Raw genomic sequence first — 11,982 nt, 5'->3', positions numbered from 1 at the left:
CCCCCCATTTTATTTATTTCTTTGAAATAGAGTCTTGTATTCCAGGCTAGCTTCAAGCCTACTTCAAATCAACTTCTGATTATCTTGCGTCTACCTCCCTGGTTTGTACCCCCCACGACTAGTGCTGATATTGAACCCAAGGCCTTGTGCGTGCTAGGCAAGCGCTCTGTCAATAGAACTATAGCTTCAACCCCACTGTTCCCTTTTAGCCAAGAACAAGACAGTCCCTGTGAGTCTGGATAGGCAGCTGAGTGTAGATGATAATTTTCTTTGGCATGATGACTTGCATCCTTTTTGTATGTAGCTTAGAGTATGTAGCAATGGCTCTCCAGATGGGTCTCTGATACATAGCTTTTTATGCAGAAGTAGCATAGTATAACAAAGCGGTTGTTCTTTAAAGGGCTAGTGGAGTAGCCCATATATTGTAAGTACTAGGTAGAGTATAGAGTTTGCAGGGTTGGTTCTGAAGTGCCAGTGATTCATATCCATGGTCTAAATGAACTCCAATATGCCTTTTCAGTGACTTTGGCTTCAAGCTGAGTGAAGATCTCTCCTTAGAGGTTTGTGTTCCAGACCCCGAGTTTTCTGGGAAGCCCTACAGCCCTCCTATGCCCTGTCCCGTGGGTTCTACATACAGGAGAACGAGAGGGTATGTATCACAAGGTTGTCTGACTCAGGCTCACAAGGGCCTGCCAGGGGAAGGAGAGGGTTTGAGGATCATGTGACTCTGTCTGCACCCTAAATTTTCAAACCCCAAGTTACAGACTGCAGGTGGTTGGGCAGCTTTTTAAATTAATGGCATCTGCAGTCTCCTATTCTCAGTGAGGGAAGTCTGCAAGCTTTTCTGCAAGGCTGAGGGCATCCTCAGCTGTGGAAACATCTTCAGAGGAGTTTATAGAAGAGAGATATTTTTCATTGTTTCCCTGAGCATTGCATTAAATTGTCTGGGTCTACACATTCTAAATATTACAAGCAAAACTGACGCAGAGCAAATAAACCCCATCCTTCTAACTTTGTTGTCATGGCCAGGAGTATGTGCTCAGTGGGGGTACCTCCATGACCCATATATACCCTCTGTGTTTCTGATTTCTTGCTTTGGTGATTGGGGTAACAGCTATCGGAAGATTTCTGGGGACACTTGCAGTGGAGGAGATGTCGAAGCTCGGCTGGAAGGGGAGCTGGTCCCCTGTCCTCTGGCAGGTAAGACAGGCAGCCTCTTCCCTTTGCCTTCTTGAGTGCTGGTTGGGTCATTCTGGTCTCACCCCCAAGGCATGTGACAGTTCTTAGGATTTAAGCATCATGGGATCTCCTTCCTTAAGCTTAGTCTCCCACCTTGAAAGAATGGGAAATATTTGGTGGTAGGTTGGGTGTTAAGGAGTAGTCTATTTGGTGTCTGTTATGTACCGAGCACTGGGAATTGGGGCACAGTCACAGGCCTTGATGTGCATTTCAGTTTGTCAAAGTTGAATATAAAAAGTCTAAGGCTCCTTCTAAACTTGCTAAGTGGTCTATCTTATTTTATAATAAATGTTAGCTTTATTAGAATTTTACAGATTTCAATTCACTTGGCAGTTGAATCTTCTCTACAGCCCAGGGATGCAGAAATCATTGGCGCTGCTAAAAACTATATTATGTGTGTCTATATGAGGAAGCAAGCAGTTTCAGAGGAAAAGATGTTCCCGAGGTCACTCACATATCTAGTAATTGACAGTGGTGAAATTCAGACCTGAAGGTCCAGGATCCAAATGGTATCTAAGTGTTAGTCCTATTTCCCATGTTCACTGTGCCTACTAATGGAGAAGACCTTCTTTGGAGACATTATGAAGACATAAGTGTATTTCAAACACATTTTAGCTGTGTAGTGGTGATGTAACATGGGCTATATAGACACAGAATTTGATACATTAAAAAGGTGGCTGGGCTGGGCACATGGCTCAGTGAATAAGAGCATTTGCTATGTAGGTCTGAGGACCTGAGTTCAAGTTCTCTAAATGAAAGCCAGTATGATCATGTGTGTGCTTGTAAGCTCAGTGTTGTAGAGGGTTGGAAACAAGAGGCTCACTGGGGCTTGCTGGAGACCAGCTTAGCTCCAGGCTGAGTGAGAGATTCTCTTTAGGTAGTAAGACTGAGAGTGATGGAGCAGGACATGTGATGTTCAGCTGGATACACACACATATGCTCATGTACATTTCACACACGAACACGCACAGACACATATACAGACACACACATATGCATGCACACACACACAGGCACACCCAAACATACACACACACACAAATACACACAGACACAGACATAACACACACATAGAGATACACAGAGACAGACACGTAGGGAGACATACGGACACAGAGACACACAAACACACACACAACACATACAGACCAACACACACACACAGAGACACATAGAGAGACATACAGACACAAACACACACACACACACACACACATATAACACATACAGACATACAGAGACACATACACACAACACACACACACAGATGCACACACATAACACACACAGACACATAACACACACATACACAGACACACACGGACACATAACACATATACACACACAGACATACACACACAGACATACACACATACATACTTACACACACAGACATACAACACACACAGATACACATACAGACACACATAACACACGGACATACACACACACAGACACACATAACACACACATAACACACAGACACACATAATACACACACACATACACACACACACACACACACACACACACACACACACACATACACACACCCTCTTTTCTTCCTTCACTGTTTCCAGGTCTTACTCACTCAGGGCTTCCTTACTACCTCAGAGGCTTCATCATGCTGCTACTTGTCAGTGAGGGCAGGTGAGTGGCCCTGGCTTCCATAAGCAGTGACGTTGTGATGGAAGTGCCATGAGCTCCCAGTGAATCATGACACAGACATGCCATCCTCCATCTTCCACAGGCAGGCAGCACAGGGCAGTCTCCTGCCAATTTATTGCTCATCGGCTTGCCCTGGTGTTTTCATGCTAAGCTCATTAGCCCCTTAATTTAATCTTCCGTCATTACCAGAGTAATTAACATACCTCACTGTGGAGACGTAAAAAGAACCACTAATTCAGCAGATTCCTACAAATGAGCAGATAATATTCAAACGTTCCCCTCACGAGCTGCTGTGATGAGGGCTTGGGTGAGGAGGGTTTGAGTGATCGCTCTTGAGGGCCTGGAGTACATACTTTTGTCATAAATACTTCCAGGGGTAATTCAGCAAGGGACACAACTGTTTGTTCAAAGCCATCAGAAATGGCAAGAAAGCTATTTTCTCTTCTAATAGAAGAGGAGGGAGCAGGGGATGAAATAGAAAAGTCTCATTTTAGGGTAGGTCATCCCTGAAATGCAAGCACGGAAGTACTCAGAGGGGGGAAAAAGATGTTTTCTAGGACTAATGGGAACCATAACATCTTTACAAAGATGAGGTAATGTGGGCATCTGGAAGGATTTTTTAAATGCAGCAATTTTTCTTCTTTATGATTACTGTAACAATGGATCTTTCTAGGCTGTGCTTATGCATGGCTGCGCCAGCCAAAGCCTCTATTCCATTTCTAGGTTAGGACTCACTCACACGTGGGAAGCGTTGCATGTACTCCATGCCTGCCTCCTAAGCAGCCTCTTCTGGTTGTCTACTGTGCTGCAAAGGGCACTGGCTTCTTAGAAGAAACAAAGGAGCAGTGAGGATCTGGGCGCTGCAGAGGGTTGTGGGTCAGAAATCTCACTGCTGGGCTTGTGGCTTTCATCTTGCGACCCATGTCCTCCTGCCGCTAAGGATTCAGGCATTACGCTGGCTTGCCCCTATCACCTGGCAGAATGCACTCAGGCAGTACCCTGGTCAGCCCAGGGTTCCATGATTGCATAGTCTGTATGCAGGTGCAAAGGACCCTTTAAAAGACAGACCCCGCCCACTTATGCCCCCACCCCTCCCACTGGGGGCAGACAGGTATTTTCCTGTCTCCCTCTTCTCTTCTGTCCTCTGTGTCTGTGTCTCTTTACCTCTTTTCTCTTTTCTTCCCCCTTCTCGTCCCTTTCTAATAAAATTTCTGACTGAGGCTCTGTCTGCCTGGTATGTTTGTCCCCCTGCCTAGGTCACCCTTGCCTGCCATGGCATCCAAGCAAGGTTCCCCTCGTGCATTATCATAACACTGCCCCCTGCCTTGGAATGAATGTCAGCCAAAAGGAGACATTAGTTACCGTGTGGTGGTACCTTGGGTATTTCTGAAGCAATATGAAAATAGAGAAAAGAGGCAAACTTACCTTATTCAAGATTTGGATAGATTTGTCTGTTATTTAAAACTTTTGGGGGACAGTGCTAGGGATTAGCCCAGAACTTACCACATAAGAAACAAGTGCTCCACCTGCTCTCACTTTGTGGATTTATGTTTTCAGTGTGTGATCAATATTGAAGATTTTTAAAAATCCCATTTATTTGTGTGTATGTGAGGCTGGGAGGGGGTTTGTGTATCAGAGTGTATGTGTAGAGGTCAGAGGACAACTTTAGGGGGTGATTCTCCTCTTTCACTCTGTAGGTTTCTGGGAATCGAGCACAGGTCATTAGGCTTGGCAGCAAGTACCTTTACCTGCTGAGCCATCTTGCTGGCCCAATATTGAGGCTTTTATAAAGCAGGTGGTTATAAGGGTATGTGAGTTCAGTGAATTCACAGGATGAGAGAAAGACGAGAAAGGGGGGCAACAACCAATTCAAGTCTGCAGCAAAGGATTCATGTTTGCATCTTGCGTCCACATGTCCCACATGTAGCATAGCATCAGTGGATGCTTTAAATTTTGTTTTTCTCTTTTTTAAGAGATATTTTTATTGTTAGTCTATTTGGAGAGATGACACAAGTAACAAATATTTGGATAGGCACAGAGTCAGGAAACATCTGGGAACTGTCCTTAGTTTTGCCCCAGGACCCACATAGACCAGGCTTCTTCTCATCCCTTCTTCTGAGCACCATCCTTCTAGTTCCTCTGGGGTTTCCCTCCTATACTTTATTCTTCCTAGCATCTCTGGACTGGGTTCTTTTAAAGTCGACTTGCTACACAAGGTATTGTAAAGGATACATATGAACAGCCAGATGACAGATGAGGGTGAGGTGCGGCTGAAGGGCACTGAGCTTACACATTACACATCCTTCCTAGTCCTGCCACCCTCAGGCACCTCTGTGTGTTCAGCTATCTCAGGGTTCTATGTGTGCTGTAGACAGAGATGCCCATTGCTCTGCACTCCTGTGGAGGAGTCCTGATGACTCCTGGGCTATTTTCTAAGTAGAAAGAGAGGGTATTAGGCCTTAAATTACTGGTTGTCTGACATTAGGTAACACTGAGAAGCACACTGACCCTCTATATGCCTTTAAATAAGTGCCATCGTGAGGATCTACTCCATTAAAGGTAGCATGATGTAAAGGCTAAAACATAGACTCTGAATCCAGATGCTTGCTTCCTAGCTGTGTGTCCTTGAGTGAATTAATACCCATTCTTCAATCTCATGGGTGTTTTGAGGATTAAACAATGCCTGGTACATAGTAAGTACATTGTGTAAACATTTGCTGAGCAGAAACAGAACCTTTGTAATTACTCTGTAGAACATTTTGTAATCATTTCAGAAAAAATGTATGATTGCTTTGGAAACTTAACAGGTCCACCCTAAAGCATAAACAGGCCATTTTGAATAGTATGTATGAGTGAACAAATTCGGTGAGAAACTTGGTTAGAAGGCTTTAAAGTTACCAAGTAGTCACCAAGATAATGGTGCTACGGGGCTGTCAGATGATGATATGATATGGAATGACTTGTCTGTCATCTATGTTGATGAGTGCGACTGAAGACTGTTAGGCAGAGATCAGAAATATGAATGTTGAAATTTTTGTTTTTGCAGTGTAACAAAACATAAATGCTTTTACTGGATTAGAAACGTGATTTTGTTCTGTGTCCTGAGTTTAGATTCCTAAGCTCTTGCACTTGGGCTACTGTTGTGACAAAGGGGGTTGAGATTTGTGTGTGAGAAAAAAGTAGGCTTGGCCTCTAGTCAGTCTTCAGCATCCCTGGCTATCATGGTTACTTTGTATCTGCAGAAGAGAATGAGTTCATCCTGTATGCTGTGCGGAAGTCCATCTACCGCTATGACCTGGCCTCTGGAGCCACGGAGCAGCTGCCTCTCTCAGGGCTGCGGGCAGCTGTGGCCCTGGACTTTGACTATGAACGCAACTGCCTGTATTGGTCAGACCTGGCGCTGGACACCATCCAGGTGAGTCTGTCAGCCATTGATTAAGTCTTGAGGCTGTGGCTTCTGACTATCCAGTCCTGAGAGGCTTCAAGCGAGGCTTAAGTAGGTGAGCCGAAAGTGTTTTGCACATGGTAACACATTCTTGGGTTGCTACATGAAACTGCAATTTTCTGTTGTAGTTTTCTTCCCCTGCCTGGCTCTACCCCTGTGAGAAGGATAAAGGATGCCCCCAATCTGTATCCCTGACTGCATCTGAGGTCTCACTTTTTCTGCTGGGCAGGTTCTAGGGCCAGTGATGTGGAATTGTCAGTTGCCAACTTCCTCTTTAGTATCTTCCCCTCCAAGTCAAAGTGTAGTGACACTCCAATTATCTTCAATTTGCATAACTACTCACCCCAGGTCTCCTGAACTCAGACAAGAACCAGGAAGTGGCTGGACATGGCGGGAGGCTGTGTGGGGCTGGTGGATGGCTTCAACCTAGACACTCAGGGGAGATACAGCCCAGTGGATCAGTGTTTACCCAGTGAACACACACAAAGGCCCAGTTTCAATTCTCAGGACTACAAAAATAAAACAGCTATCCAACACCACCACACAGTCTCTCTCTCTCTCTCTCTCTCTCTCTCTCTCTCTCTCTCTCTCACACACACACACACACACACACACACACACACACCTCACAGGATATAGGTATTAAAGATCCCTTGATAGGCCAGACACTTGATCATATACTCATATGCTCAAATGTATGCATTTTTAAATATTTATTTTTTTAATTTTACTGTATGGGTGTTTTGGCCGAATGTATGTCCGTGCACCATTGCATGCCTGGTGCCAGAGGAGGCCAGGAGAAGTAGCCTCTGGAACTGAGGTTACAGACTCTTGGCTAGCTGCCATGTGGGTGCTGAGAACTGGACTTTCTTCTGCAAGAGCAGGAAGTACTTTAAACTGCTGAGCCATTTCTCCATCCCCAAATGAACCTAGAAATATAGCTCAGTGGTAGATCACTTATCTAGCAAGCAGGCCATAGGTTCAAAAGAGGCAAAAAGAGAGAGCTATGTCATATTGACTCCTTGTCTACTTGGTTCCAAAGTCCAGACCTAATGTAAGTTTTACAATATGAAGGTTGGGGTTGGGGAAGACCACTGAGTGTAACTGTCCCAACAATGACACCCAGTGTCCAAGAGCCTTGCAAGGGATAAAAGACTATGAAAGGAGACAGGAGAATTAAAAAGTAGCAGCATCTATTTTTCATTTATTTTAAAGCAGCAGAATCCTATGTCTCTGTGAATAGATCATTACTCCGAGACAGGCCATAGTTTAGTAATCTGTGCTTACAATACTAGCATGCAGTAATAGAAATGATTAAATTCTGCCTGTCATGTTTAAAGCAGGGTCTTGAAGATTCTCCTATCTAACCCACATTTCCTCCTATAAAACTTTATGTCCTTGGCAGACCAGCTAGCTGAAGGCAGGGTTACTGTCCTTGGGGCTGGCTGGTTGGCCTGAGTCTTCTGCACAGTTCAGTGTTGATTACTGCTCTCTCCCTAGCGTCTCTGCTTGAATGGAAGCACCGGGCAAGAGGTGATCATCAATTCGGGCCTGGAGACTGTGGAGGCTTTGGCCTTCGAACCCCTCAGCCAATTACTGTACTGGGTGGATGCTGGCTTTAAAAAGATTGAGGTACGAGTACTCCTCTGTTCTTCATTAGGCAAACAGGTGGAGCAGCTGGGCTTTGAGCCAGATCTGACACAAGACAGAAAGCAGTGTGTCATGTAACTCGAGAAATTTCCCAGCGTTTCCAGGGCCTCAGCTTTCTGAACCTCTGAAGATATGAAAGGGGGTCATCTCAGAGGAACCCAAGTGAGGACACAAAGCCAGAGGTGTCATTTAAGATACAGAAGAGTTTGTATTTTGGCTAGTAGAAGCATCATATAATAACAATAATGATGATGATTTCATAACGTTGTAATCATTCATAACAATAACAGTCCATTATTATCTAAAGCAACAATGCCTCTATCATTATCGTTATTGATCTCTATCTGGCTGCCCAGAAACCTGTTCCACCTTGTATAGCCATGGTTACATGAGGCGATGGAGGGCCTGTAAACTGCTCAAAGTATTGTGTTGAAGAATCATATGTGCACCCTGTCTGGCAGGTTACTGCTGTGGCCCTAGAATACTGTCCCAGCAGATCTTTGTATTGGCGCTGCATGAAACTGTGACTTGCCAGTTAATGGGGAAAAAACACAGTAGGGAGACACAGAGAGCTAAGTGACATAGTGAGAAGGAGACACAGACTTGAAGGCTGCCCTGGATTCATGCATCATTCTCCCCGCTATGGGACATGCAGCAAGGGGCTTCCTGAATCTCATTTTTCTTAATGTTGACAGCAAGAGTCATTTACTTAGCTGTTGAATGAGTGCTCCTTGGTGCAGGTCATGTGCCAGGCCTGCTCTTAAGTTTGATGGTTCCATGATCAGGCAGTGGGAAGGACACACACATTCTCTTTCTGATTGGCATTAAGTTTAATGGAGCTGGTATGATGGTATGTACCTGTAATCCCAGCACTTGGCTGAGGTAGGAAGATCAAGATTTTGAGACCAGCCTTGGCTACATTGTAAGTTCAATGGCCAGCCTGAGGTACACAATGATCTTGTCTTAAAGCAAATGGAAACCACTGACAACCCCTCAACCAAACTAGCTCAGTGGAAGAAGCAAGGCGATAAGAAGATAAAGAAACCTGCCCTGATGATGATGGTTCTGAGAAGAACATGAAGCAAGTCATGTGATTGTGTGGTTGGGGAGTGGGTGGTAAGAAGAGAGATGAAATAAATGGGGAAGCTTTTACCCTCTTAGCTGAACCGGATGCTGGAGGGGAGTCTCCCCTGGAAACTGGCAGAAGAAATTCATATAAAGTAGTGATGGCGGTTGGGTACAGCCAGCCCTCCAAAACTGTAGTTTCACGTCCAGGAATTGAACATATTTTAAAAGAGCAAACCCAAAATTGTACTACCTATGCAGACTCCTTCCCTTGTCATCCATCCAAACAACTCAGCAACACCTACTTGCTTAGCACCAACACTGTTACAGGAATTATCAGTGGTCTAGGGATGCTTTCAAGTGTGCAGGAAGAAATGTGTGGGTTGTGTGGGGTCCTGAAGAATGACGTAAATGGGGCTTTGTGGACTTGGAAGGACCACATCTTTTACTTTTGTTCACGTTATTAGGCCCTGGGGTTGGGATCAGGAAACACACAGTTCCAGCTTCCCCGTCAGCCCATGTGAAAATTTTCTCAGCCAGGGACATGCTCTGTGCTTTCTGACTGGGAATCAAGGCAGGCTTTCCAGTGGTTCTAGAGTGGTATTCAGGCACAGAGGCAGGTATGCAGGGTGTGCCTGTAGGCTGAAAACAGAAGGGCTGTGTGGGGTGTGCCTGTAGGCAGGGTACAGAGGGGGTGTGCAGGGTGTGCCTATAGGCAGGGCACAGAGGGGGTGTGCAGGGTGTGCCTGCAGGCAGGGCACAGAGGGGGCATGTAGGGTGTGCCTGCAGGCAGGGCCTGATGGAGGGTTTTCACAATCTGGGCTTTGTAAGGGGCTCAGATCCCTCTTGGTCTTCCCCCACCCTACCTTTGTATCGTCAGGTAGCTAATCCAGATGGCGACTTCCGACTGACCATCGTCAATTCTTCGGTGCTTGATCGGCCCAGGGCTCTAGTCCTTGTACCCCAAGAGGGGTAAGTGTGTCCCCTGTGGGGAGTCAGCATTATGCTCACTACTACAACAAATGCACATGAAAGTGCAAACTTGGGGCAAAGCTCTTGCTTTTCCTGATCATGAAGGAGGTAACGGGTCGACTGAGGCTTTTGAAGCCATAGCTTGGTAATTGTGGTCTGGTGATACCATGTGTGTTTGATTAGCAAACATCCAGCTCTCCTAAGGTCTCCGGATGTCTTGCATCTGTGTGGTGTTTCTACAGGAAAGGTAACACTGAAGAGAGTCTTTGTGAAGCAGGCAGGCCACTGGTGGTACATTCTTGCACATTTCCAGGATTTTTTTTTTTTGTCTTGAGTTTCATGCATTTCACAAACATTTAATTCAATCAGTCTTTCTCACACACCCAACTCTCAGCGTGTGCATGTTTTCTTATTTAAAATTAACATGCGGTTGGGGTATGCATGGCAACCTTTTATTAACTCCTTAATCACAGGAAACATAGCTAAGAAGGAGATACCGGGTTAACTTTTCTCTTTTGGTATACTTATAATTGAGAACTGCACTATTTTTAAAGGAAAAGTCTAAAAGAAATCTAAGGACTTGGTTAAAGATATTAAGAGAGAACAGAAGATTTTGAAAGGAAACTTATGTTTGCTGCGTTCTCATTCTTCACCCTTCATCCTCCTACAGCCTAGGAATATAATCACATCACTGTTACATAATAGTCACCATTAGTCATACATAATAGCTACTGTTAATTTTTTGCTTGTATTATTCGGAGTATTTTTTTTTAAACCGGTGTTCAATCATGATCTTTAAATATAGCTAGCGCCCCTTAGTGACACACACAACACATCACATCAGATAGAATTGTAGGGTATTTGTGTTTTTCTGCCTGTCAAAAGACATGTGGATGGAATGACAATAGTTTATCAGAGCACATTCAGTATTTTAGTTTACTTTCTGTTGCTGGGATTAAAAACTTGGATCAAAGCTAACTTGATGGGAGAAAGGAGTTTATTTTGCTTATAGGTTATAGTCCATCACTGAAGGAAGCCAAGGCAGGAACTGAAACAAAGACCACACTTTCTGGTTTGCCCTCCATAGCTTTCTCAGCCTGCTTTCGTATATAACTCAGAACCCCCTGCCTGTGGCTGGCACTGCCCACAGTGGTCTGGACTCTCTTCATCAATCATCAATCAAGATAATCCCCACATACATGCCCACAGGCCAGTCTGATGGAGGCAGTTCCTCAATTGAGATTGCTTCTTCTGAGGTGACTCTAGTTTGTGTCGTTGAGAATAGGTTTTAAAGTACTTCGTATACAACATTTTAGGGATATTGCAATAGGTGTATTCTGTTGTATAATACTATGTAATACTTCCTCTACCAATTAGCATTTAGATTAATATACATATATGTACATTTCTTTGTATAGTGTTGCAATAATGTGATTATAGATGGACTTTAGTAGGTGAATTTTTTAATCAAATTCAGCTATTTTAAATTTCTGAAAGACTCTCAAATATTGTAATGACAGGTAATAATGATTGTTTTGATGTCGATTGTTCTAATGATTATTCTACTTCCTCTTGGAAACAGAATCAGGGCTCTCCTGTCTCATTCTCATGAGACTGTTTGATCCCTCTATTGACTAGGGTGATGTTCTGGACCGACTGGGGAGACTTGAAGCCCGGGATTTACCGGAGCAACATGGATGGCTCGGCTGCTTACCGTCTTGTGTCAGAGGATGTGAAGTGGCCCAATGGCATCTCTGTAGACAGCCAGTGGGTCTACTGGACAGATGCCTACCTGGACTGTATCGAACGCATCACTTTCAGTGGCCAGCAGCGTTCAGTCATCCTGGACAATCTCCCACACCCTTACGCCATTGCTGTCTTTAAGGTGAGTCTTTCTGCCGAGTGCCTCTGTGCCATCTGCCAGAGCAGGAGAAGAACATGTG

General features: G+C 44.6%; 1 protein-coding gene across 1 annotated transcript in view; it reads left to right on the top strand.

The window, feature by feature from the left end:
• Window positions 1-11,982, top strand: part of Sorl1 (sortilin related receptor 1) — a 169,028-nt gene that overhangs the window by 87,627 nt on the left and 69,419 nt on the right. Inside the window, exons 15-20 of the mRNA XM_027411875.2 lie at window positions 521-649; window positions 1,115-1,200; window positions 6,150-6,322; window positions 7,853-7,984; window positions 9,948-10,039; window positions 11,678-11,924. Of these exons, the coding sequence (XP_027267676.1) occupies window positions 521-649; window positions 1,115-1,200; window positions 6,150-6,322; window positions 7,853-7,984; window positions 9,948-10,039; window positions 11,678-11,924 (859 nt within the window). The remainder of the gene's footprint in view (window positions 1-520; window positions 650-1,114; window positions 1,201-6,149; window positions 6,323-7,852; window positions 7,985-9,947; window positions 10,040-11,677; window positions 11,925-11,982) is intronic.

Source organism: Cricetulus griseus, chromosome 4 (assembly GCF_003668045.3).
Source record: "Cricetulus griseus strain 17A/GY chromosome 4, alternate assembly CriGri-PICRH-1.0, whole genome shotgun sequence".
In the NCBI taxonomy this organism is placed as follows: Eukaryota; Metazoa; Chordata; class Mammalia; order Rodentia; family Cricetidae; genus Cricetulus; species Cricetulus griseus.
Note: the sequence above shows the minus strand (reverse complement) of the source record. Positions and strands in the feature narration are given on the sequence as shown.